The 27,043-nt window shown below is 35.5% G+C and overlaps 1 protein-coding gene across 1 annotated transcript in view; it reads left to right on the top strand.

The window, feature by feature from the left end:
• Positions 1-6: 6 nt before the first annotated feature.
• NBEA (neurobeachin) overlaps positions 7-27,043 on the top strand; it is a 763,072-nt gene continuing 736,035 nt past the window's right edge. Inside the window, exon 1 of the mRNA XM_011943032.1 lies at positions 7-167. Within this exon, the coding sequence (XP_011798422.1) occupies positions 36-167 (132 nt within the window). The 5' untranslated portion in view covers positions 7-35. The remainder of the gene's footprint in view (positions 168-27,043) is intronic.

Here is a 27,043-nt window from a genome sequence, read left to right as displayed (position 1 = left end):
GGGAGCTAAGGGGGGCGTCCGGCTCCGGCTCGGTGATGCTCCCCGCGGGGATGATTAACCCTTCGGTGCCGATCCGCAACATCCGGATGAAATTCGCAGTGTTGATTGGACTCATACAGGTCGGAGAGGTCAGCAACAGGGACATCGTGGAGACGGTGCTCAACCTGGTAAGGAAAAGGCGTGCTCTCCATCTGCTTCCCCAGTCCCCACATCCACCGTCCCTAGCGCCTTTCGCTCCCACCCTCCACCCCCAGGGTCACACGCGCCGCGCGTCCCTGGGAGCACAGAGCGTTCAGCCGGTATTGCCCAGCGGGTGACCTGCCTGCGCGCTGCCAGAACCACGCCACCTCCCTCCTCTCCTCTTTCTGGTCCTCGCCTGCCACCTGAGCGCAGTGCCCAACTTAACACCGCTTCTTATCACTTTTTAGGACCGCGAGTAAACCAGTCCCCGCGGTGAAGGTTTTGGGTCGACTTTAGAGTTTAGTTAGGAGGTGAGGAGGCCTCCTGTTCTCTGGGGTTCTTTTTCTCACACTCTTAATTGTCCGTGGTGTCGCTCTCTGAGGATGACAGCCTTGCCCCGGAGCCGAAATTCCCCCGTGCTGCTGAGATGTGAGAAGCACATTAGCTTCCGACTTGAGCAGCTGGGGTGTGATGTTTTCGAGGGAGACAGAAAATGATGCAGTTTTGCATCTGTCTTTAAATATTCCAAGGCCATGATGGAGAGTGTTGTGTCTATCCATCCCCCTCCATCTCCGAAGCAGCCGTCCTTTCTTTGTAATGTTGCCCTGAATATACTGATTTCTTAGTCATTTTTTGTGCACACAAGGTGTGTGAGGACACCAGATCATACAGGTTCATTTCTGTGGTTACCTTCAGTAGCGTGGCATGTGGGTAAAGACTAAAGGAAAGGTTTGAAACGCAGCCCTAGGTTTTGGTTCCTTTCATGATAAGAAAGAGTTACTGCAGAAGTGTGTATGACTTAATGTTTTGCGCTATCTACAGAGAGGCTCAGAAGCGTTTAAGATGTCAGGGAAAGAAATGGAAAGAAATAAGGAGATGAGAATCGTAAATCGAGGATAATTAACAGTAGTTCATATTTAGTGCTTTGTAAATGGATTTTTTTTTTCTTTTCCCTGCAGCCAAGCTTTTTAAACAGTTTTCTCTGCAATATCTAGTCTTTGACATACTGTAAGGTTGGGCTTTGGGAGGCAAGACATAAATCGAGAGCCATCAGTTGAGTATTGTATTTGGTGTAGAGTCACAGGAACATAACAGTATGCTTACCGGGGTACTTTGTACACCCATGCAGTCATTTTTCAGCTAAGCAATTATTTTTACTTTATTGGAAAACTGAGAGAAAGCCGCAGCTACACGACTGGTGTCCTGAGACATGCATTAGATAATGTCTACGGTTTATGAACCTCCTAAATGCACAGAAAAGTTGAAGCTGTTTTTTTCCTTTTGCTAGTGTGTCAGGTCAAAGGAGATTATCTGTCTTCGTTATATTCATTGTTGTTTAAAACAAAACACCTATTTTTACTTTTGTGTGCCTTTCAAATAAATCATCATGAAAAGTCAGTGTAAGTTTGAGGGAATGTCACTAAGTTGATATAACCAAGTTCTTTTCAGAGCACTACTGGAAATACGGTTTTCTTGAGTTTTAATTTTAACTAGTTGCAAATAAGAGGGCAGTACTTGCCATTTCTTTTTAAAAGAAGATAAATGAAATCTCGAACTGTTAGTATGTTAGCAGGTAACTGTATTTCAGTAATTTAAAGGAACATATTTTTAGTTCCAGTTTTGATCTAACCAATATCATTTTTATGTTAGATTATATTAGGCTATTTTAGTAAGTATTCCTATGCTTGCTTAATACATTTTAACCTGGTAAGAGGCAGTATAGCTTTCACAACCTGGCAACTGATTTGAATATATAACCAGCTTGGACTCTGCAGCAGTAGCAATGTATGCTGAATCAGTTCTTAACAGATGGGGTTTTTTAGATAGACGGTAGACTAAGAAAGGAAGTGAAATGTTTCTCTTGAGATAAAAAAGAAATTTAACTCTTCAGAGCAGTAAAAATCTGGCATGAAGTTTCAGTATGCAGACATTATTTCAGAGAACTTTACCGTTAAGCTTAGAGTCACTAGAAATAAAGTAATACTGAGGTAGTGTATCCAAAATCTACTTAAGACTTTGTAACTGCAATGATATTTTGAATTTAAAGAGTTAGGTTTAAAATTTCTTTGTATGTATTTAATAGATTTTGAAATAGAAACTTTTGGGGAAAAGAATAAATGACAAAAGGAGCTGTTTATTGCTAAGTTGTTAATTATATTAATTACGGAATATAAGTTAGTCATTTGAAGTGTAATATTTCTTGAACTGTAGATTTAGGGCTTTATTGTCCAGTACACTCATGAAAATGTCATATGAAAATTTAAGTGGATTCTCAAAAATATGTGGAAGTCATGGGCGTTTAAAAAACGAATTATCAAACTTAATTCTATTTATTTAATAAGTAAACCAGTAAAATTCATATAGGACACTCAGTAATTCGTTAGAGTTTGGAAACCTTTAATATTAAATCTAAAATGAATTTTTTTAATTTTCAGTTTTAATTTAACACATTAAATAAAAATGTAAGGTAAAATAGTGAAATACCTATTACTGTGCCCTGAATGACAGAAAAAAAAGAACTAATGAAACTTACAAAAAAATAAAAAAGAGGAGTTTCTACCTTAAACAATACCCTTGTCTCAGTCACCTTTGTCAGTATATTTTTCTTTGTTTTTCCTGTTTATTTTTTCTTTCTATGTGAGGATACTCACAAATACTTGGTTTCTAGGTGCTGTTTCTCACATGCCTTGGCCAAAGAATTAAAAGCTGGGCAGAGTGAAGTTTCAGCATGCACTAAAGTGTAGGACTTCTTCAACAGAGCAGTGGCTGTAATTTTTCTGCTTTGTTTCCCAAAGGTCTAGAGACCCATTTTTACTATTAGGTGGATGGTGGGAGTTTGGTGAAGAATCACCAATGTGGTATGCAATAAAATGAGTGATTTTTATTAGAGATGTATATATTTTGTGTAATAATGTTATAGTTGACTTAAAACATTGAAATATGGAATGGATAATGTTAGGAAGATAGGTAGATTAGTTTGTGTAGTTTGTGAATAAAGTTACAGTCTGTATTGTCAAGGATTTTGCATTGTAGCTCTACTAATGAAAGAAACTGATCGTTAACAAACTTTGGCTTCTGGAGGAATTATTTAAAATGGCAATATAAGAGAATTTAACTAGAGAGAAGAGATTTTGTTGATTGTTTTCAGTTGTAAAGCTGGCATACTCCCTAATCAAACTAATCTATTCTTTTGTAAACACATTTAACATATGTTTATATAAGCTTTATCCATATTTGAAGTAAAAGCCATGTAAATATATATTATCGTTGTTTATAACATGGAAGTTTCTTTTATAAACATAAATTTCTAGAAAAATATATTTATAATAGAGGATTAATATTTACTTAGTGAAAGAATTAATTTTTTTGGAGTGGCTTTCTTTTGTGTTATAGTATAATTCTATGATTATAATTATGGAATTATAGACTTGGAGATTTTTTATGAATAAATGAATTCATGAAATTTTTTCATGGATTTGTAATTTTTTTTCATGAGTTACTGTGAGTTGTATCAGTGTGTCTAGTTGTAGAAAATGATATTTCCTGTGCTTTTTTTTTTACATTCTAAGTGGCATGCTATTGGCTGAGCTGGAAACCTGACAAGATGCTTTGAGGGGATATGTGGTTTACTAAGTTTCTTTCATCTTGGCTTATGGATCATGGTATTTTTGTTAAAAGGGTAACTTCAAGGTTTTTTTTTGTACTTGAATATGGCAGTAACTCTTCTTCCTTAGAGTTTTTTTTTAAATTTGCAGCTTGATAGTCATAATTTTCATTTTAAAGATATTTAAAATTTTACAAACAAGGTGTCTTCTGCATTTGAATTATATTTATTTTAAAAATACACAGTTGCATCTTAGAATCATAGAGGTCCTTAATACTAATAAAACCATATTTATATTAAAATAATTTCATGCATTTTAATTTATGTTGATATATAAGCCTTTTCATATTAATTTGAATTGTATTTTATTCTCATGATTGGGTATGGAAAATAAAATTCAGGATTCACATGTAAATGCTCGGAGTTTCAATATCTTAAGGAGTTTTGAGATTTTCCATAGAAAATTTAGTCATATAATGACACTAAGGCAGCAAATATTCTATAGTCTGTTATCAATTTATATTAATTTTAAATAAATGTTTTGTGTATTGCTAGCTGCTTTTTGGCAAATACTGTGCTGTTAATTAAAAATGTCTCAAGGTTCTTTACTCTTTTGCTATACTTTTCCCAGACAGTGTGAAAGAATTTATTGGGTCTAACAGACTTAGCCCCCCGTTTTGTGTCACTGGTATAGCTGTATTATAAAATTCAATCATCTGCGTTTTTTTTTTTTTTTTCTATATACGGAACATATTGTTATGCATTAGTTCCAGGTTTTCCATTTCTTGTCTTTGAATAATGTCAGCATATCTCTTTGGCATCATATATCACCCTGTAGCATTGCAGTTATTTATGTGTGTTTCCCTTCCTAGGCTGTGAACTCCATAAGGGCAGGAACTGATTTTATGTATCTTTATTTTTTGTATTTCTAGGCCTTGGATAGTATCTTTATTTTTTGTATTTCTAGGCCTTGGATAAGTTAAGTGCATTTGTAGTGTGCATGACACTATCATAGGCAGTAATGATTATGGTCAATTTCTGAAGTTATGTTCAACATTATGGTCCAGACCTAGGATCCTGAAATAAACTCATATATAAACTCAACTCATACAAACTTCATGTATTTCTTATTCTTCAAACTAGAAATATGTGTTCAATGTGTACAGTATTACCTGGCTGTGTAGGCATTACTGCATATGTAGATGTTATTTTGAACTGGCATCTGTTAATAAGTTAGAATCTGGTAAAAACTTTTCGGTAAACTTTTATTTATAATCAAATATAATCACATAACAAGGTCATGTTGTTAACAAACAAAATACATAATGCATTGAAGAGAAATTATAGAAAATACTGTTAGCATTTGTCATATTGCCAAGAATAGTGAATTTGTTCTTGTGTGTCTGGCATACATTTCACCTCTTTGTAGTGGTACCTCAGTTTTCCTTTGATGACTCACTCATTCCCCATTTGTAGTTCAACTGGTTTAGGTGGGTCGACCCCACTGCCTGCCATGAGGGTCAGACATCTAAGCCAGGTGTGGCAAGAATTGTGGTGACTGGTTCAGGGACAAACATTTAACTCAAGGGTAGCGAGCCAGAGTAGGTTCCAGGAATTGTGCTGGAAGGCTTTCCATCAGAAAGCCTGAATGCGTCAATTCTTAAGAGTTGTAGGTCCTTGTCTTAGAATTTTACCAAGTGTGAAGCAGACAGCCTCATGATTCTGTTGGAGAATGTAGAGTTCTTTTTGTCTGTGGTGATTATCTTCTAACCATTAAATTATTTCCTTTAAAATTTACTATTGTTATTTATTTCAAATCAGTGTAAGTTGGGTATTTTTGTCACTTGTAAACAGAAAGAATCCCCAGTAACATAGACGTTAGTATCTGGAAATGACACATTGTAGGAAACAGACCTTAGATTTTGAAATGGAGTGGAAGGCAGTGAGAACTTTGTGATCCTCTAGCAGTTCCTTTTAAGGAATTACAGAGCAGCTATTTAAATTGTCACCTGTGTTATCTTTGTCAATGGAACTACTGAGGTTGGAATTTTAGGGATGTTGGAATGTTTTGGTCACTTTTTGGGGTCTTTGATAATGTCTTTTAAGAGAGCAGTTAACTTTGGTCCAAGTTAGCGTGCTTAAAAGCAAAGCAGAAAGAAAATGTAGCCTTTCCAAGGCAGAGAGGCTCTTTCTGCCTGTAGCTGCCATCCAAGATAGCAGGGAATTAGAATATTAAAACTTTGTAGGTCATAAAGCCCTAAGTTTTTACCCCGTGCTAAAGTTGGTAAGAGGAAAGCCAAGAGTTTAAATTAGAACCAGATAAAGTTCTGTCTGATAAGCTTCTCCCAAGCCTCTCATGCAGCATACGCCAGCCTTCTGACCAAAGTAACAGTTATCCAGTTGTGAAGAGCTTTAAAATACGATGCAACCAGGGAGCAAATGATAGAATAGCTGTGCCTCTGCACCCAGTTTATTGTTTCACATTGCTTCAAGGAAGATCATTAAGCTGAGGGTTAAGGGGATAAGAGTACTGGGAAGGCCTATTGCTCTGAGACTGAAACTTAAAAGCTGTCAAGATCCTGACAGGATCGCTTGTTTTGGTTGCAAATTCAAGTCCTTTGACTTAAGTAAATTGACGAAAAACTTACCAAAGTTTTAGGGAAGCCATACTTGGAGAGAAACCTCAAGTCTGGTAAACAAAGGCCTGTATTCTTTTACTTCTAAGGCAATTCTAAGCTCCAGCAGTATAGTTGCTAGAAGGAAAATCTGCATTATGGAGGATAAGAAGTGAGATCTTCTGAGATAGTGGTAGTGAATGTATTCATATTGGCCGACCCAAGGAATTCCATTAGCAAGGACAGGGAATTCTTGTTACTCTGACCAGTGATATATGGTTTATGCTTTGAATTAGTTATCATGGTGTTTCTTTAACCTTCTTCACTCTTCTAAGTGCAGTTATTGTTACTTAATGTTCTTTTACCATTGTATATTAATTAGAGGGTATAGTTAAATTTATTACATAGCTATATAATTGGTCAGGTTTGAGGTATCACCAAGAAGAATATTATCATAACACAAAAATTTCAGACTTGAGGTTAGATGCAGTAATTCGACTTTGTCTTTTTTCATCCTCTGGTGAGATGGTAAGTACACTTTCTATTGTGTCTAAGATAGCCATGTTAAACATGGATATTTAAGTAGTTATATGTATGAAAAGAAATGAGTGAGATGGGTGGGTAGCCAATGACTATAATGTTACAGATTTCTGCCGGTTTTGGCTGCCTAGCATCCATTCTTTCTGTTGTTAACATTCTCGATTTTTTGATATTCTTTCAGGAAGTCATTCTTGATTTTTATGGTCTGGGGCATCATTGGACTTTATCCTGCTTTCCTGGACCAGACACAGAAACTGACGTCTGGCCCAGCAGTAACTGTTACTGGTTATAAAATTTAGCTGTACTTCTGAGACAGTTTGATAACTTCTTTCTGAGGAAAGAAAAAGGTGCTTTCGCTGGGGTCGCTGAAAATGTTAGAATGTAAGTCTAGAATTGACTACCATCTGCACCATGAAGGCAGATTCTACTTGAAAACAGAGCTGTTAAAGAGGCACCTAAAACCAAGCGATACATTGCTGATGGCAGCTTTGGATCCCCTCAAGTCAGTTCTGTCTCCAGATATTTCAGTGCATCATTTTGCTTTAAGCCAGTTTGAGTTGGGTTTCTATCCATTTGTGCCCCAAAGATTGCTAATATTCTAAATTTAAAAAAAATTTAAATACTTCAGGTATTAAATATTACAGGATGAATCATAAGAAAAATGCTTACTTGTCAAAGGACTTGATATGTTTCAAGAAAGAAGAAATATACATGGTTAATTAATAGAAAAATACTCACTTTGGCTAAGTAAGAACATAAGGTAACAGATAACATGAAAAAGAAGTGATTAAAAAGAAATGACCAGCTGGTCATGGTGGCTCATGCCTGTAATTCCAGCACTTTGGGAGTCTGAGGTGGGAGGATTGCTTGAGCCAGGGAGTTCAAGACCAACCTAGGCAACAACCCTGGAGGTTGAGTCTGCAGTGAGCTGTGATCATGCCACTACATTCCAGCCTGGGTGATGGAGTAAGATCCTGTCTCACAAAAAAAGAAGTGGTGATTGTTTGCTAGGGCACGTTAAAATAATCTTAAATGTTCTTGTTGGGCTCGTAAACTGTTACAGCTATTCTGAGTGACGTTTTACCAATATATATCAAGGATTTTAAAGAGGTTCCTATAATGGATTCTTAGTTCTTTAGGCTAAGGAAAAAATACCTGTGGACAGGTATGAAAATTTAGTGTATTTTTATGATATAACATATGTGGCAACAACTTAAATGTTCAACAATAGGAAAACATTAAATATATTGTTTTTACGTCCATGTTATGGAATAACAGCTATTAAAACTTACTGTGCCTCAGTTTCTGCATGTGTAAAGTGGGATTTCAGCCTCGTAAGATAGATATGCAGATTGTACAGATTAAATGGGTTAATATATGTAAAATGCTTGGTATATAGTAAACTTTAGTTAGTACTTACTATTGTTTTAATTCTTACCTTGGTCCAGAGAATCACCTGACTATAGAAGGAAGTAATGACTTAACTGAAACTGACCTGTGCTATTTTAGCTTGGAGTACCTGAGCCTGGTGACCTGTCAGGGAGGGGACTCTTAGGTACTCACAGATCATGATGTCCTGCTGAAGCACAGGAGATCTGTTGTCTTGAATCCTGCATAGTCTTTATCAGTGTCTGAGGTAGTTTTTCTGATTTCTTACTTTGAGGAGGGTGAGAAACTGGGGAAGGAAGAGGCAAGAGGTAACAGGAGTTCCTATGTGTGGAGTCTCTTCCATCTCTTCTCTCAGGGGGCTGACTTTCACATGCAGATGTAGTAAGACATGAATGGTGATCCAAGGCAAATAGTAGCTCCCTCTGGGAGTATTTGCTTAAATATTTAGAAGACTACTTGGGTAACAAGTCTAAGGGGCAAGTTAAAGGATTACAAACTTTTTTGTGACTATTTTAGAAAATAATATTAGCCTATAGTTTAATAGCTCTTAACTGTTTACAATACACTTGTGGAATTGAACACAGCAGTGTTCTCTAATCCTTAGAATAATTTCCTTTTATAGATACCATACCATTCCTGCTTTACATATGTAGAAACTAAGGCTGTAGAAAATGTGAAGTAATTAGACAAGGTTATCTAGGTACTAAGTAGCACAGCTGGGACTAGACCTTCAGGTTCCAAAGCTAGAGTTCTTTCCCATTGCTAAGCAAATGTAACTAGTACTTAGAAATTATCCCAAAGACAGCATATATGAAGAGATGATGTTGGAAGGGGAGGGAGCAGCCAGCCTCAGTGAGTTGCTTCTCTGGTAGGGAATGTGTCCCATAGACAACTTAGGACAAGCTATTCAGAGGAAATTAAAAATGAATGCAGGTCAATTTAATGGATTTATACACAAAAGTGACTTAGCAAGAACTATACCATGAGTTATTAATATTTGAGTTTTGGGAAATAATTGGTTATATGGTAAATGGCTTTGAATTTTATACGTTTTCACTGGGCATAATGTGGATACTTGAGAGATTACTCTGAACCAGAATAATAGTATGCATTAATATATTTACAGAAAAAGTAAATTCGTGATTTTCTTGTTATATATTGGAGGTATTAGTTGAACCACTATATGTACAATATTTGCTTGAATAAAACAAATGAGTTATAGAAGGAATATACTAGCATCTGGATACTATAATTTCTAATAATTGTGATTTCTCTTTCAGTTTATGAAGGTAGAGCAAACGTTGATTAATAGCAAATTTTATGGGAGTAAAAATATCTACATATATTTCTCTTTAGCAAATAGTTTCGTTTTCTGAGAGAAATAACTTGCAGCAGATTAAAAGACAGTATATACATATTTTTGTGTTATTTAATTTTTTTGCATTTGGGAAGGGAATTGGCATTTATAGATTGGGTTTGGGTTCATATCTTATGTTTTTAATGTCCTCTTCCAACTCCTTTGAAGTAAATGGGGATTTACTTTAGTATAATAACTAAACTATAACTGAGGTTAAGGAACTTGTCCAAGATTGCAAAATTGCTTAGTAGCAGAATGAGATCCAAGGCTGGATCTTCCATTTCCAAGTTTTGCTGTTTAAATACACCATTACCTTTGATAATGATGATGATGACGATGATAGAATCTTTACATGTCAGGCACTGTGTTAAGCATATGACCTGTGTTGTCTTATTTAATCATCTTGACCTAGAATGTGAAATATTCAGTGAAATGAAGTCATTGTCTTTCTAAGCTAAGCAAGTCTGCTATCTTAAAAGGGAAATGTTTTCAATTCTGAATATATAAACGATACTTGATTATAAAATGTCATAGAATTATTTCACTTAATCTATACTAATTCTTTATAACTTGATCACCCTTTCAAAGTCCTTGAATTTAAATTAAGTGTTTAAATTTTTTTAACCTTAGGAGATATGAGTTATCAGTACAATAATGTTTCTTTTTTTATAATATATTGACTGTTACTTGATAATTGTTACATTTCTCAAGTCATCATATTCTTCCATTTTTTGTCTAAAGAACTGCTCATCTTTCAAGATTTAGTTCTTACCCTATTTAAGTGACATCTTCCCTGATATTCCCCTAAAAGTTATTCCTCCCAACCCGTGCTTTCCCATAGAATTTTATACATGTTTCAGATTTAGTACTCACACATTCTGTTTTAAATTACAGTTGGCCCTCTGTATCCATGGGTTCCATATCCGTGAATTCAGTTAACTTTGGATAGAAAATATGTGAGAAAAAAATGAATGGTTGCATCTGTACTAAACATGTATAGACTTAAATCTTATCATTATTCCCTAAACCAGGGATTCCCAACCCCTGGGCCATGGACCTATTAGGAACTGGGCCACACAGCAGAAGGTGAGCCACAGGTGAGTGAGCATTACCACCTGAGCTCTGCCTCCTGTCAGATCAGCGGTGCCATTAGATTCTCATAGGAGAGCAAACTCTATTGTGAACTGCGCAAGCGAGGGATCTAGGTTGTGTGCTCCTTATGAGAATCTAATGCGTGATGATCTGTTTAATCCCAAAACCATCCCCTCTGAACCCCCCATTCATGGAAAAATTGTCTCCTATAAAACTGGCCCCTGGTGCCAAAAAGGTTGGGGATCACTGCCCTAAACAATATAGTATAACAAGTATTTACATAGCATTTACATTGTATTAGGTGTTGTCTGGAGAGGATTTAAGGTACACAGGAGGGTGTGCGTAGGTTATGTGCAAATACTACACCATTGTATACCAGGAACTTGGGAATCTATGGATTTTGGTAACCACAGGGGGCTCTGGAACCAATCCCCCAGAGATATCAGGGGACAACTGTGTTTGTTTACTTATCAGATGGCACTAGAGGCTCTGAATCTTTTGAGGATGAGAACATTATCTTACCTTGCTATTACGAGTATTTAACATAGTATCTGGCATTTTGTGGTGTTTAGTGAACTTTACTCTGAACATTTTCTCTCAGCTTTGATAGAGTTACTTTGCTTGTTTCAGTCATGTCCACCTTGTGTACAAATCTTAGCTTTGCAGGCTATTCTGATTCTTTTAATTTCTACATTTGCCTCTTGCTTTAACATTTCAGGTTTTATTTTTATTTTTGAGTGGCGGATGATTGGTATAACTACGTGTATACAGTTGTCCCTTGGTATCCATGGAAGATTGGTTCTAGGACCCTTCAGGATACCAAAATCCATGGATGCTCAAGTCCTTTGTATAAAATGCCATAGTATTTGCATATAACCAATGAATATCTTCCCATGTACTTCAAATCATCTCCAGATTACTTATAATACCCAGTGCAGTATAAATGCTAGGTAAATAGTTGTTATGTTGCATTGTTTAGGAAGAAATAGTTGTTATGTTGCATTGTTTAGGAAGAAATAGTTGTTATGTTGCATTGTTTAGGAAGAAATATTTTTGATCCCCTATTGGTTGAATCTATGGATATAGAACTCATGGATTCAGAGGGCCCACTGTAAATACATGGTTTATGTTTTTTTTTTTTTTTTTTTTTTTTGAGACGGAGTCTCGCTCTGTCGCCCAAGCTGGAGTGCAGTGGCCAGATCTCAGCTCACTGCAAGCTCCGCCTCCTGGGCTCACGCCATTCTCCTGCCTCAGCCTCCCGAGTAGCTGGGACTACAAGCGTCCGCCACCTCGCCCGGCTAGTTTTTTGTATTTTTTAGTAGAGACGGGGTTTCACCGTGTTAGCCAGGATGGTCTCGATCTCCTGACCTTGTGATCCGCCCGCCTCGGCCTCCCAAAGTGCTGGGATTACAGGCTTGAGCCACCGCGCCCAGCCCATGGTTTATGTTTTTAAAAAAGTTTTCTTGATATTTGAGACAGGTAAAGAGTCATAGTGTTTTCAGATCTGGTCAATGGCCTGACTCTTTCACTTGCATAGACGAGGAAACTGAAAACCAGGTAGGTTCAGATCCTGTGGTCCTTCACAGACTAGGGTTAACACCCAGATTCCCTGACCCTTAGTCCACTTCTTTTTTCATTTTATCTTGATGATTGTAGTTCCACTTTGCTTCAGCTCATTTTCTGCTTTATAACTTTCACATGGAAACTTCCGTTTTTACTCCAGCAGGTTCAGAATACTTAAAATGATAGTAAAATAAATTACTGAATAATCCTAATCTAGTGTGCTATTGCTAGAGTCAAGATACTTCTTGGGTACATAAAAGAGTAACATAATTCATACCTTCAAATAACTTGAAATTCAGAACGGAGAATGGAAGAATAAACATAAATTATAATGGATAAAAGTAATATTGTAGAAATATAAACAAAGTGCTGTGGAAACATTAATGGAGTTACTAACTTTGCTTGGAGGAGTTGGGAAGGCTTCATGGGTAGATGTCTTGTGAAAGGAATCTTGAAGGACAAGTAACTGTTTCAGGATTAAAAGAGCAGGAAAAGAACAACTTTCCACAGAGGGATAGCTTGCACAATGACAAGAGCCACGACGGAGTGTGTTCGTGGTTTTTTGCCTTAATGCTAACTGTAGACTACAGTAAATTAAATCAACTTTATTTCTTTTTGTAGAAATCATTTTTTTTTCTTAATTCTAGTAGTACAGTTGACCATTCATATCCTTCAGTTAGGAGGAGTTAATTACCCCTGCTTGAAGGAGGGTCAGCCTTTTGTTCTGTTCAGGCCTTGACTGGTTGGTTGAATGAGGCCCATCCACATTAAGGAGAGCAATCTGTTTATACAGTATACTAATGCAAATGCTAATCTCATTCAAAAACACCCTCACAGACATTCAGAATCATATTTAATGAAATATATGGGCACCCTCTGGCCCAGTTAAGTTGTCACCTAAAATTAACCATCATAAGGGGTATGTATTTTCTCTATCAACTCTCCCTTTTATTTGACTGTTGAAAGATATATTGTTATACCCATTGCAGAAAAATTATAAACTGTGCACATAGTAGGCATTTAATAAATATTAAATGAATGAAGTACAAAAATAAAGGAATGGCTCACTGGCAAAGAAAAAAGAGGACTTTAATTTTGAGTATATTATACTTCTGAAGACAAGGTAAAGATGAATACATGAAAATTAACATTAACATTTGGCATTTACTTTTCAGTAGTCTTTGAGATGAATGATGATTAAAAGGATATTAGTGTTTTGCATTTATAAGATGAAATTTATATACAAAGAATCAATTTTTTATGAGAGCAAAAATCTATGACTTTGAAAATCAGTACAAGTGGTTTTTTTTTTTTTTTGGTCATTATTCTAGGTTCATTCCCAGGCTGGCCTGATTTGTTCAAAGTCTTGATATCTTTATTTTTTATAGAGGTAAAATGTATGTAGCATGTAATTTATTTCAACGCTTTTTAAAATTTTGTTTTCAATTGACACATAATTGTATGTATTTCTGGGGTCTAATGTGATGTTTTGATAGATGTATACATTGTGTAAAAATCCAATTGGGGTACTTAGCATGTCCATCATCTCATCTATTTATCATTTCTTTGTGGTAAGAACACTCCAAATCTTCTAGTTATTTTGAAATACAAAGTGCAATATTGTTAATCCTAGTCACTGTTTATTTTAACCATTTTAAAGTGTACAGTTTAGTGGCGTTAAGTGATTTCACGTTGTTGTTCAGCCATCATCATCATCCACCTCCAGAATTTTTTCGTCTTCTCAAACTGAAATCCTGTGCCCATTAAATAGTAACTTCCATTTCTCCTCTCCTAACCTCAGGTGATCCGTCTGCCTCGGCCTCCTAAAGTACTAGGATTATAAGTGTGAGCCACCGCGCCTGGTCAAAAGTAATTTCTATAGGACTTAGATTATTTAGTTCTATTTATTTAATATCATGTAGAATATATACACACACACACACACATACACACACACATACGCATGTGTATATATATATACCCACCATAGTGATATTTATTTAAAAATTTATTTTTTCCCTTGCATTAGTTTTGTTCCTGTAGTAGAGCTACTCTTGATTCTCTTCTCTTGAAACTTCTCTGTAATGCTCCACACCCAGCCCTAACCATGTATTTTCATAGTATTCCATCTCCTTCATCTTTATTACAAAGCTTAAAATAATTAAACTGGGAAGGCAATCTTAAAAGGTGAGGGAGGTAAAGAGACTCAGCAGGCCAAGCCAGAATTCTGGCACAGGAAAAGAAAGAACAGGAACACTCACACATGTATAAGTTTTGTTGTGTCACCTAAAAATCGATTTATGGACAACAAAACTAATTTGTTATGTATGATTAAGCCTGATGATTTCACTTCCTTACTAAATATTCAGCAGTGATTTTATCCCAACTCCTCCTTTATCTAAAGCAAAATACCTGTAATTCATTTGTTTCTTAAGAGATTGTAAACATGTTACATTAAACAATCTGAATTTTAAAATAAATAAAGATAAAGCAAAAACTTTTGTCTTTCATCCTACCTGTCTAATTATAGACTTCTAGAGAGCATGACCAATATCTGTTTGAACTTATTTTATATAGCATACAACTTCTGAAGATACGTGTTTTCGCTACACCCCTTTTTGTATATTTAAGAAACAACATACAATTTATTACCTTTATTATAGTCCTAGCTTATCTTAAATAACTTACTCAAGACTTTTCAGTCGTGGATGTATTTATGCCTCTTTTGAGTCTATTTATAGCTGTATTTGTCTCCTTGTTTGCTTCTTGTTCTAAAGTTCTGCTGCTTCTTGTTTATGTACAGCTGTACTATCCAGTGTGGAAGCCCATTTCTTGTGGCTGGTGAGCACTTGTAATGTGGCTTTTGAGAATTGAATGTGCTTTAAGTGTAAAATACACACTGAATTTCAAAGACTTAGTTAAAAATATATCTTATTAATAATGTTTTATATTAGTTACATGTTGTAGATATATTGCCTTTAGGTTATTTTATTATACATAAAACATACTTATTAAAATTCATTTTACCTGTTTATATTTCTTTTAGTGTGACTACTAAAATTTTAAAAATTATATGTGTACCTCACATTATATTTCTTTTAGATAGCATTGTTCTAACTGAGATAAGTGAGTTATTTGGTCTTATATTGGGGACTTTGGGAGAGAAATTCATATTTTACATGATTTTATGAACTATCATAATAGTCACTTGTGCTTTATCTTTGGAGCAAAAATGATTCTTTTTTGTTTATAATGAAATTAGAAGTTATTCATCAGTAAGAAGGGGATGACAGATTCAGATTAAGTTGTGATGGGAGAAGTGACAATGGGAGGAGACCCCCTAATGCCTGGTAAAGTCAGGTATTGTGGCCTGATATATAGTAAACATTTGATACACATTAATTTTTAAAAAATTGAATCAGGATTTGAAGAAATAGTAATAATAGGATATTTGACACCATGAATAGAGTTATAGTTTAAATGCATAGGTATAAGTTTAGGCCCTGGGGAGTTTGGAGGTGCTTTTGGTTTTTACTGCCTGCCCTTGAGAGTGGGAGCTAGAACGCCAGGCATTTGTGAAAAATGAGTAAGAGAAAAGTTGGGGGAAGGGATGAGAGTAAGCAAACTGAGGGCGTTTGGAACTTATTTCTAATTTTTGTGGTCTCATAAAATTTGATTTCCAAAAATTGCAATAGTTCATCAAAGTAGAGTTAAATGGCTTGCTAAAACTTAGAAGAAAATTCAAGTTGGTGTGATACAGTTCAGTATTCTAAGAACAAGATCACCATGAATATGGATTTTTCCTTAACTGTTTTGGTAGCAGTACTATTTTGTCAAACCTTTCTTCTTCTGTAAGGATTTCCTGTCCCCTCACCACCTCCTAAAGGAATTGTTTTTTCCTTTCTGCAAATAGAGTTACAGTTTTCTGTTTATCTGCATTAAAAATTGAAAGTATGTTACAGAAAAAATACCTTAGAAGCCAGGTCAAATAGTATTGTATGTAATAATACAGTAACTAATTGTGAAGTACTATGTTTACTTGTTGTGTTTTTTAAGAGTTGAGGTTCAATGATTCATTTTTTATCAAAATGTGACTTTTCATATCGCAAGTTTCTTTAGAGTATCTATTTCTAGGAATAAAATATTCTAAGGTGTGAATTTTATGTTTTTTTTTTTTTCTAGGTGTTAATCTGTTCACGTGCTTGTTTCATTGCTATTGTTGTTAAAGTCATCCACCTGGCAGACAGGAAGCTCTAATTGGGTGGGATTATAGGTGCAGTCTTTTAATACTGGACTATACTAAATATAGATTCAAATGGCAATGTAATCCCATTTCCTTGGCCTCATTAATACTACATAGCAGTCCAAGATTCCTTGAATGGTCATAAAATTGTTTTGAACTATTAATAGTTTCTCATCCAGGCCTTAGGATTAAAAAAAAGCATTCATATTTAGGGTGACTGACATACGTATTTTAGGAGCCTGTTGAGTTGCTGTGAAGAAGCATTTTTCTCTTTGAAAGTACTCATTTACATAAGTGTAATAGGAAGTATGTTGAGCAAATAGGTTTTAGTCAGATTTGCCGATGTTGCATGGTAACATTTTGGTCTACAATGGACCACATATACAATGGTGGTCCCATAAGATTACGATGAAGCTGAAAAATTCTTATCTCCTAGCGAAGTTAGAGCTATCATAATGTCATAGCACAATGCATCGCTCACTGTGGTGATGGTGATGTAAACAAACCTTTTGCACTGCTAGTTGTATAAAGGTATAGCACATACAGTTATGTACAGTACATAGTGCTTGGTAATAAGCAACTATGTTACTGGTTTGTGTATTTGCTATACTGTACTTTTTATCGTTATTTTAGCATGAACTCATGCTTTAAAAAAAGTTGACTGTAAAACCTCCTCAGGCAGGTCTTGCAGGAGGTATTCCAGAAGAAGGCGTTGTTACAAGAGATGACAGCTCCATGGGTGGTGTTGCCCCTGAAGACTTTTCAGTGGAACATGATGTGGAGGTGGAAGACAGTGTTATTAAAGATCCTGATACTTCGTAGGTTTAGACTAATGTGTGCTTGTGTCTTAGTTTTTAATGAAAAAGTTTAAAATGTTAAAAAAGGTAAACATGGAAAAAGGTTATAAAATAAGAAAATATTTTTGTATAGTCGTACAATGTGTTGGTGTTTTAAGCTAATTATTATAAAAGTCAAAAAGTTAAAAAAATGAAAATGTTCATAAAGTAAAAAAGTTTATAGTAAGTAAAGGTTACTTTGTTATTAAAGAAAGAAACTTTTTTTGTAAACTAAGTGTAGCCCAAGTATATACATTTTATAAAGTCTGTAGTGGTTACTGTAATGTCGTAGGCCTTCACATTCACTCACCATGCAACCACTGACTGACCCAGAACAACTTCCAGTCTTGGAAGCTCTATTCATGTTAGGTGCTCTCTATAGGTGTACCATGTTTTATCTTTTATATTATATTTTTACTGTACCTTTTCTATGTCTAGATATGTTTGGATATATAAATACTATTGCATTATAATTGTTTATGCAATACAGTAACATGCTGTGCAGGTTTGTAGCCTAGGAACAATAGGCCATACCACAGAGCCTGTGTGTGTGGGCTGTACCATCTAAGTTTGTCTAAGTACACTCTGATATTTGTACAATAACACAATCACCTAATGACACATTTCTCAAAATTTGTCTCTGTTGTTAAGTGATGGATGTCTGTATTTTATCCTAGAAATAATGTTTAACCTTATTAGTGATGTGCATTCTGAAAGATAAACTAATATATTTTAGTTACTGTATGACAAACTGTCACTCAGTGTGACAGCTGAACCCAATTACATTGAAAAATTATGCTGCCAAACTCTGAAATAAATTGAAGATGACCTACCTAGAAAATACAGGATATAGACATTTACAACAGAGATTTGAATTCCAATGAAAGAAGTTGTAGTTTTGGATCGATATGCATTTTATATTTCAGAACCTTAATTTATAATCTGTGTATGTAAAAAGATTAGAGCTATATTAGTGGGAAGATAGTTGATGGGAATACAATTTAATAATTAGATGTGTCACACTTGTGGCATGTTATTAGTTGTTAAAGAGGGAGTCATTGTAGCTTATTCCTGAGAAAAAGCCACAAGTCTTACAAAAGTTTTGCTTTATATTATTATCAGGACATGATCAGATATTAATGTTTAACATATACTCATAAGTTATTAAATTATATCATTGCCCAGTTTTGACTCAATTATTCTATGTGGGTTACTATATTTAGCTCACAGATTATCTATTAATAGTTCTTTTGCTCCAAGCTGTTTCTCTGTGGCTTCCCCTTCTGCTGCACCCACCACCATATAAATACCAGTCTGTTGGATTTAAATATGTGTGTTCATTTTCAATCTAACTTCATATCTGGTCACATATCCATTTTATCCCACAAACTTTTATTGATTACTTACTGTATGTAAAGCTAGGCACTTAGGATACAAGGATCAAGATAAGGTTTCTGCCCTGGAGTTTATAGAGTTGTAGAAGGTGACAAATATGAGCAATGGGATGTGTAAATTCTATCATAGAAATCAATTAGAGTATTGTGGGCTACACTGAAAAAAGAAATCTACCAAGTAAGTCAAGGTAAGTGTTTATAAAGGTGATGGTGCTTGAGTTGAGTTTTGAAAGATGGCTAGAGGCTAGATCTGGCTACAGCTGTGTGGTCCAGCATGGCAGCCACTAGCCACACATGTGGCTAGTGAGCATTTAAAATGTCCTTAGAGTATAAAATGCACACTTAATTTTGAGGGCTAGGTGTAAAAAAATGTAAAATATCTCGATAATTTCATAGTAATTACTACATTTTGAAATGATATTTTGGATATTTGGGTATATGTACTGAGTTAATAAAATGAAAGTTAATCTCACCTGTCTTATTTTACATTTTTCTTTTAATGTGGCTAATAGAAAATTTGAAATTACATATATGGCTTATATCTGTGACTTGCACTATATTTTTATTGGCTATCAGTGGTCTGGAGATTTCTGAAATTTTTAAGATTTTAAAATGAGAGGAACCATTAGAAGTATAGAAAGAAACTAAAAGATATTCTAGCATGCCCTCTTTTTCTGTGTGTGCGTATGTGTGTTCATATGTGTGTATATATACACACACATAACCTTTATAGTGTTCAAGTCATTCATACTTTGGGTTTTCTGGTTATATGTCAGTAAACCTCATCCTAACAGATGCATTGACTTAATAGCAACAATTTAAAAACCACAAACCACTGGGGAAAAACTTGTTCTCCCTACTCTGGTAAAAATTGCTTAAATAATTCATGGAAATCAATATGGCAACAAATTAAAATACATTTTATTGTCAGCAAATACTTTGAAAGCAAAATTGAAAGCATTGTTATAGAGCTGAAGAAACAATTATTAGAATAAAATGTAGGAGTTTGTTTTACAGTTCAATGAGAGTACTCTTATTCCCAACATGTTTTTATGTATTATTTGCTATTTTGTGTTTCTTAATGAAATAAACAACTGCTTTTTGTGAGCTCTATAAAAATATATATAAGTGAATGTACACTTTTGACAGAAATTCCTGTATTCCCTGCTTATTGAAACCAGAAATCAAGAAGGAATTCTAACTTTACCTGGAAAGCAGATGATGTGTTTTGTGAAGATTTACTTATCAGAACAAGTCTCTCTTCCGGTATTTAGATTGCTACTTTGTATATTAATTGTCAGGGGTACCATATTTTAAACAGGACTCTGAATGGAATACTGGAACTCCAGAATGCTGGTGTTTGATAAGATTTTAAAGATTATTTAGTTTTTCACATGTGGAAACCTAGGCACAGAGAAATTACTGATTTAATGTGAGATACTCAGATTTTAAGTTGCCATACTGTAGAACTGGATTTCAGGTCTCTGATTTTCTAGTCTAGCAATTATCTCTTTGGTTATATTAATGTGAGTCTCTTGGGTTTGGCTGGTGTATTAGTTTGCTGGAGCTGTCATGACACGTACTGCAGACTGGGTGGCTTAAACAATAGGAATTTATTTTCTCACAGTTCTAGTGGTCACAGGACTGGTTTCTTCTGAACCTTTCTCGTTGGCTTGCAGATGGCCATCTTTTCCCTGTGTCTTCATATGTGCTTTTCTTTGTGTGTCTATGTCCTGATCTCCTATTCTTATGTGGACATCAGTTAGATTAGATTAGGGCCTATCCATATGATCTCATTTTATCTGGCTTATCTCTTTAAAGGTTCCATCTCCAAATGCAGTGCCATTAGGCTGTACCGTGTTCCCCCCAAAATTCATAATATTGAAGTCCTCACCTTTAGCATATGAATTTTTCGGGGGATACAGTGCAGCCTGTAACAGCTGGTCTTAACCAAGTGAAAATAAGGGTAAAATGAGTGATAGTGATAAAAATGTAAGATCTTTTATTAGTAATGCTTTACTTAAATTCCTGTAAAAATGACACTGTTTTCTATTTTGTAAACCCATTGCTTTTTTACTTTGAATTATTTCATCCTTTTCCATGCTTCTACTCTTTACTTTTCTCCCCCTCTTATGAGTTTTTATTCTTATGTGCCTTCATCTGTGCATCCAAAGGCACTGTTGGTTCAGTAGTATCACTGGAAAAGCCCAAATAGTTTTGACTCCAGCTAATTAAAAGAGAACACTTTTAAAAATATATATCCTGCAATGTTTGTAGAAAATCTAGGTCTTACTTTTCTTTATTAGTATCAATAATAATAAAAATAACAATAAACCTCTGTTAAGCTTATATTAAGTACCAGGCATTTTGCTAAGTGTTTTACATGCAACACCCCTATGACTTTGGTAGTTTTATAGATGAGGGAACTAAAGGTTAAAGAAAGTGAAACAATTCTTCCAAGATTTCATACCAAATAACTGTTAAATTAAACTTCAGACAGAGGCAGTACTTGCTATGCTTACTGCCTCTTTTTTAGAATTCTTAGAACTGTCTCGAATCCAAGCTGTACTCTGATTGAAATTAAGATAGGGAAATAGCATCACATGTTGATAGCTTTTGTGGTAACTGTCGTGTTTACTATGGCAAGCATTCAGCACACTTAGCTTTGAATGTCTAAATATATTGAAGCTTTGATTGTTGAAGCCCTAAAGAACCTGTTTGCATACCCAGGCACAAAATCACTTGCATCCTCACTTGGCACACAAACACTAACTCAGTAGTACTATGATATACATGGCATGTCATAATTTGCCCCTGCTTGTCTTTCTACTGACATTTTATTTTTTCTCATAGCGCTACAGTCTTTAGTCATAATAAACTACTACACTTATTTTCTGGAATTTAATTATTCTTATGGCTCCTTGGGGTTGCACATGTTCCTTAGTTCCGTTTAAGAAATGTATAGATTACTTACTAACGCAGGATTCTGGGTGTGTTTGTTTTTGTCTCTGCACTATTGAGAGTGATTTTGGGGCCCAAAAGACCAAAAAGGAGTTGTTTACAGGTGGACTTGGACTGTCCTGAAGAGAATCTGCAGATATCTATTTGTGTTTAGCTAACTAGAGTTTAAATGGCAATGGGCCAGAAGGAGCAGGGCTACAAAGGGAAGAGCAGGAGGAGAACATTATCTGTGTCTCTGGGTCCATTAGTAGGTACGTGCTTGATCCCAGCTGGATCAGGTTAATACTGGAGCAGAATTAGGAACAGAGGGCAATAGAAACAGTGGATGGGGAAAGGATTATTGTAGTGACTATCATTTTGGTGCTCCGAATCAGTGCCTAGAGTAGAGGACCCATCACAGAAGTGTTCTAGGAATGACTTATCTAGGAAACTAGTTACTGTAAATTTGGTTATCTGTTTTTTTCAGACTTGGTGATACATATTATGGTCTTCATTAACATTATATAGTATATGTCAGCAGCATTCTTGTATGGTTTTCAACCCTGACAGAACTGTAAAGACTGTTTGGTGGGGAGAAGCAGATTAGTTTAAACATACTTCTATTTCTAGGTAGTTGATGGGAGCATAGTATAGGGATGGTATGCCCAACTCTAAGGACAGAACAGGACTGGGAAGTTGGTTCTTATCTTTAAGGATTTCAAATTCTAATAAGAGAAACTAATGTGTAAATTAAAAAATACTAAATAATGTGTTCAGGCCTTTGTGGTAGGACTAGTCAGAATTCGAATCCTGGCTCTGCCCTTTCTTTGCTTGTGACTTTGAGTGAAAGTGTATTAGATACCACAGTATCACAGAGAAGAAAGCCATGAACCATTTGAAGCAGTTGGGAAAGACATTAAGGTAGAGGATTCCCCTGAGATTGGCTTGAAAGGGTCAGCCGCAGTTTGCACAGTAGACTGGTGGAGTGAGGGCATTCCAGATAAGGAAATTTGAATTGGCACCATGTATTCTAAATAGTGTTTTCTTCCTAGAAATGTTTTTCTTTCCCAGAAAATTCAAACCTATTCTTTAGATTTAGCTTCTATCTTTTTTTATGGGTCCTTGTGTAACTCACATCTCTCTCTCAACTTCAGGAGTCACATATTTGGCAAATGCACATGGTTAGCAAAACTGCAGTTGCCACGACCAAGATCTCCTGGATGGCAAGGAGTGGGAGGAGGAGGAATAAAGATCATGCATTAAATGTGTATATTTACATATAAACAGAAGTTCTGGAAAACAATTGTTTCCAAAACCAGAATTAGCTGTTGTTGCTTGTTTGTACTGAATGTAATGAAATGATAAAGCAGTTACAAGGTTTTATAAGGTATGTTGCTAGGCTGTTGACTATTTTGATTTAATATTAGTAGCAGCTCTTCATGAGAAGAAACACTATTACATGCTGAGACCAGCTCGGTCTGGGAGACCCTAACCCAGGGGCGCTAGAGGACGTAAACACACACAGAAATATAGAGATGTGAAGTGGGAAATTGGGAGTCTTACAGCCTTCAGAGCTGAGAGCCCCGAGCAGAGATTTACCTACGTGTTTATTAACAGCAAACCAGTCATTAGCATTGTTTCTATAGATACTAAGTTAACTAAAAGTATCCCTTATGGGAAATGAAGGGATGGGCCGAATTAAAGAAAAAGGTTGGGCTAGTTAACTGCAGCAGGAGCATGTCCTTAAGGCACAGATCGCTTATGCTATTGTTTGTGGCTTAAGAGTGCCTTTAAGCAGTTTTCTACCCTGGGCGGGCCAGGTGTTCCTTGCCCTCATTCTGGTAAACCCACAACCTTCCAGTGTGGGCTTTATGGTCTTCATGAACATGTGACAATGTTGCAGAGATTTTGTTTATGGCCAGCTTTGGGGCCAGTGTATGGCCAGATTTTGGGGGGCTTTTTCCCAACAATTACATTAAAGGTATACATCAATTATGTGTTACATGTTTATTTCAGAAATGTTAAAATATTAAATGTTTCTTGGAAAAAGGAAATATGGTATTCTCAATTAATAATTTTATGACATAGGCATTTGTATTCCCATTTGTATATAAGAAAAATGAAGTTTGGTCAATTTGAAGCTAAGAACTTTGGGCAATATGGAGCTAGAGGCTTTTATAAGAGAGTGGCATGAGTCAAGTAGTGTGCCCATTGCATGTAGATTCATCTGATTGGATAGAGTAGTGTCCTCCTATCCTTTCAGTGTTTCTTACATTTCTTTTCCTGAAACAGGACTGGTCAGAGAGCACAACCTCTTCTGTAGTGAAGTGTATATAATTTGGGGGGTGCCTCTCTCTAGCTCCAACTTGTACTTGCTTTTATTAGGTCTATTATAACTATAAGCTGATGTACTTGACTCTCTACATTTATATTTATAGTATTAATGAATAAATACTATTTGAATCCAATCAGTTTTTGTGTCCTGGTTTTCTGTAAATAACTTGGCCTTTGTGGTATGACTAATCTGAATTCAAATCCTGGTCTGTCTTTTCATGGCTTTGTGACCTAGAGCTATGTTACATATCTCTGAGCCTCTCTCTCTCTCTCTCTCTCTCTCTCTCTCTCTCTCTCTCTCTCTCTCTCTGTGTGTGTGTGTATGTGTGTACCTGTATATTCTCACATACATGAAAATGAGGTAAATGATGTTATTTTTCCTTTTATTTCCCTCATAAGTGGAAACTGTATATATGAAAGAATTCTGTATATGATAGATCATTATATTATTGTTTCTGTTGCTGTACTGCATGTCCTTTTAGCACATTTATTAGTCAAAATGTGGTCCACAGATGAGGTTTGCATATTCGTGAAATATTTGCTGTTCTAAGAGAAGATAAGGAACTTGTGCCAGAATGCAAATCATCTGTGCTAAGTACACTATTTCTTTTAACTAACCTTTCTTGCTTTTTTTTTTCCTCATAATAAGACTTTCTTTATGAAGGAAGCAGAATGTTGATTCATATTTTACTTCTATCTTGTCATTGGCTTGTACTCTGAATAGCCTGAATGTAGAGTGTTTTGGAAGATATTTTGAACAAAGCTTAATTTTATTTATATTACTTTTCATTTTTGGTGTTAGAAAGGTTTGTTATTGTTGTAATAAAATTAAAAGATTATTAATTTTGAACTTGGTTTCTAATCGTGTCTTTGCTACTGATTAGTCGGGCAACTGAATTAAGTCTTCTAGGCCTTATTTTCCTGACTGAAAATGAAGGTTGGGTTAGATATCTGTGGTTTTTGTAGGCTTTGACATGTTAATAATTATGTTTTTTAAGTACTTTTTTTCTTTTACCTTTTTTTTTTTAAAGGAAAAGTGAGGCCTAGTCAAAGTAGTAGATAAGAAGCACTGCAATAGAAACATGCTTTAAGAAGCTTCTTTTTGGAGTGGATGTTTTATTAAGCTGTTGTCAACCACATACCAAGGATTTGGTGCTAAGGATATGATGATTAATGAGACTGTTTTTTGTCTTCACGTAGTAATATCCTGGGAAAGATAGATAAGTAAATACATATAAATGTAAATACATAAATATAATCAGTAGTGTGTTAGAGATATGGACCAAAAATGTGTGAAACAGGAGGCTGTGAAAGACTCTCTAGAACAAAGGTAAGCAAACATTTTCTATAAAGATCCAAGTATTTTAGGCTTTGTGGGCCATATGGTGTCTATTACAACTACTCACCCTGCAGTTGTAGTGGAAAGGCATCCATGTAAATGAAAATACATCATTTTTCAACACCAATTCTCTGGCACCAATTTAGGTGTCCTAAAATTCAGTTCAATCCTGATACTACATAGAATTAGTGCAAACCTCTTAAATTAGAGGCAAAATCTTTCAATTCTGACACTAATTACCTAAAATTAGTACAGGCTCCACAAGTTAAGGAACCAGTCCCACAAGACTGCTTCCATTTCAGATGCCAGCCTGAAATGGGCTACCTGCACTTTTGCTCAACTGACCACAAATTCAGGGGTTCCCACAACTTCCCTCAGGTTCTGTAATCACTAGAATGACTCAGAGTCCAGGAAAGTGCAACACTTACAATTTTAGTTTTATTATAAAGGAAACAGCTCAGGAACAGCCAAATGGGAGAAATGTATAAGCAAGGCACTGAGAGTGAGTGAGCTACAGAGCTTCCATGCCCTTGCTGGGCGTGCCACCCTCCCAGCAGATTGACATGTTCACCAACCGAGAAGCTTCCTGTACCTCGTTGTTTGAGTTTTTATCAAGGCTTCAATTATGTGACCTGATTTATGGGCCACGTAATTGAACTCAAGCACCAGCCTTCTACTCACTTGCTTAGTTTTTTTGACTTGGCCAGCCCTTCCCTTGAAGCTATCTAAGGTCCCCAACATGAGTTACATTGTTAGCATGAGCTCAGGTATGGTCAAAAGGGTCTTGTTATGAATAGCAAAGGACACTCTTATCACCCAGAACATTCTAAAGATTTTTGAAGTTCTGTGCCAGCAACTGGGGACAAAGACCAAATATATATTTTAAATTATATGATAGGCAGCCATTACTGATATGTAAATGAATGACCAATGGCCGGGTAATAAAACTTTATTTACAATGAGACATTGAACTAGAACTGACTTTTAGGTAGTTGTTTGCAGACCCTTGCTTTAGAAAAATGTGAAAAGCTGCTGAAAGAATGTGACATTTGGACTGTATCTTCTGTTTATTTTAAACTTTTTGCTGATGTGGTACTATTTTATAGAATTTTTAAAATTTATTTTTAGTAGCACTACTTATAGATTTTTTAAAGGTGCTATGAGAGTGAGTAAGGAACTTTTTCAACACGTGCTGTGATTATTAATGTGTGTTTTCATATCAATTGAGAAGGACTTCAGTTAAGTTCACTTTGTGCCTCTTACTAAGAAGGCTTGAAAACTACCTACTGGATCACAACTGGTAGGCTTTATTCTCCTGAGTGATCATGATTTTCATCACATTCCGTGATTAGTGATGTTTTTGTTGAGAATGCTGTTTACCTTCTGTCGTTTATATTTTGCATCCCACTCTTGTTTTCAAAATAGTGAAAGGAATTAGAGCCTTGGGTTGGAGTTTTATTCCCTTGACTTAATGGGCCAGTGACTAGGCAGGTTCCACATTCTGAGAGCTATCCAGTGAGGGATTAGAAATTTGACACTTACTGCTGCATAATAGGTTAACGCATGGACATTTAAAATTTTTTGGTTTAAAAAAAACCTTAAATTTTTTTTTTTTTT

The sequence above is a fragment of the Colobus angolensis genome, unplaced genomic scaffold (genome assembly GCF_000951035.1).
Source record: "Colobus angolensis palliatus isolate OR3802 unplaced genomic scaffold, Cang.pa_1.0 Scaffold214, whole genome shotgun sequence".
NCBI classification, from domain to species: Eukaryota; Metazoa; Chordata; class Mammalia; order Primates; family Cercopithecidae; genus Colobus; species Colobus angolensis.
This window is presented reverse-complemented; position numbering and strand designations above follow the sequence as displayed.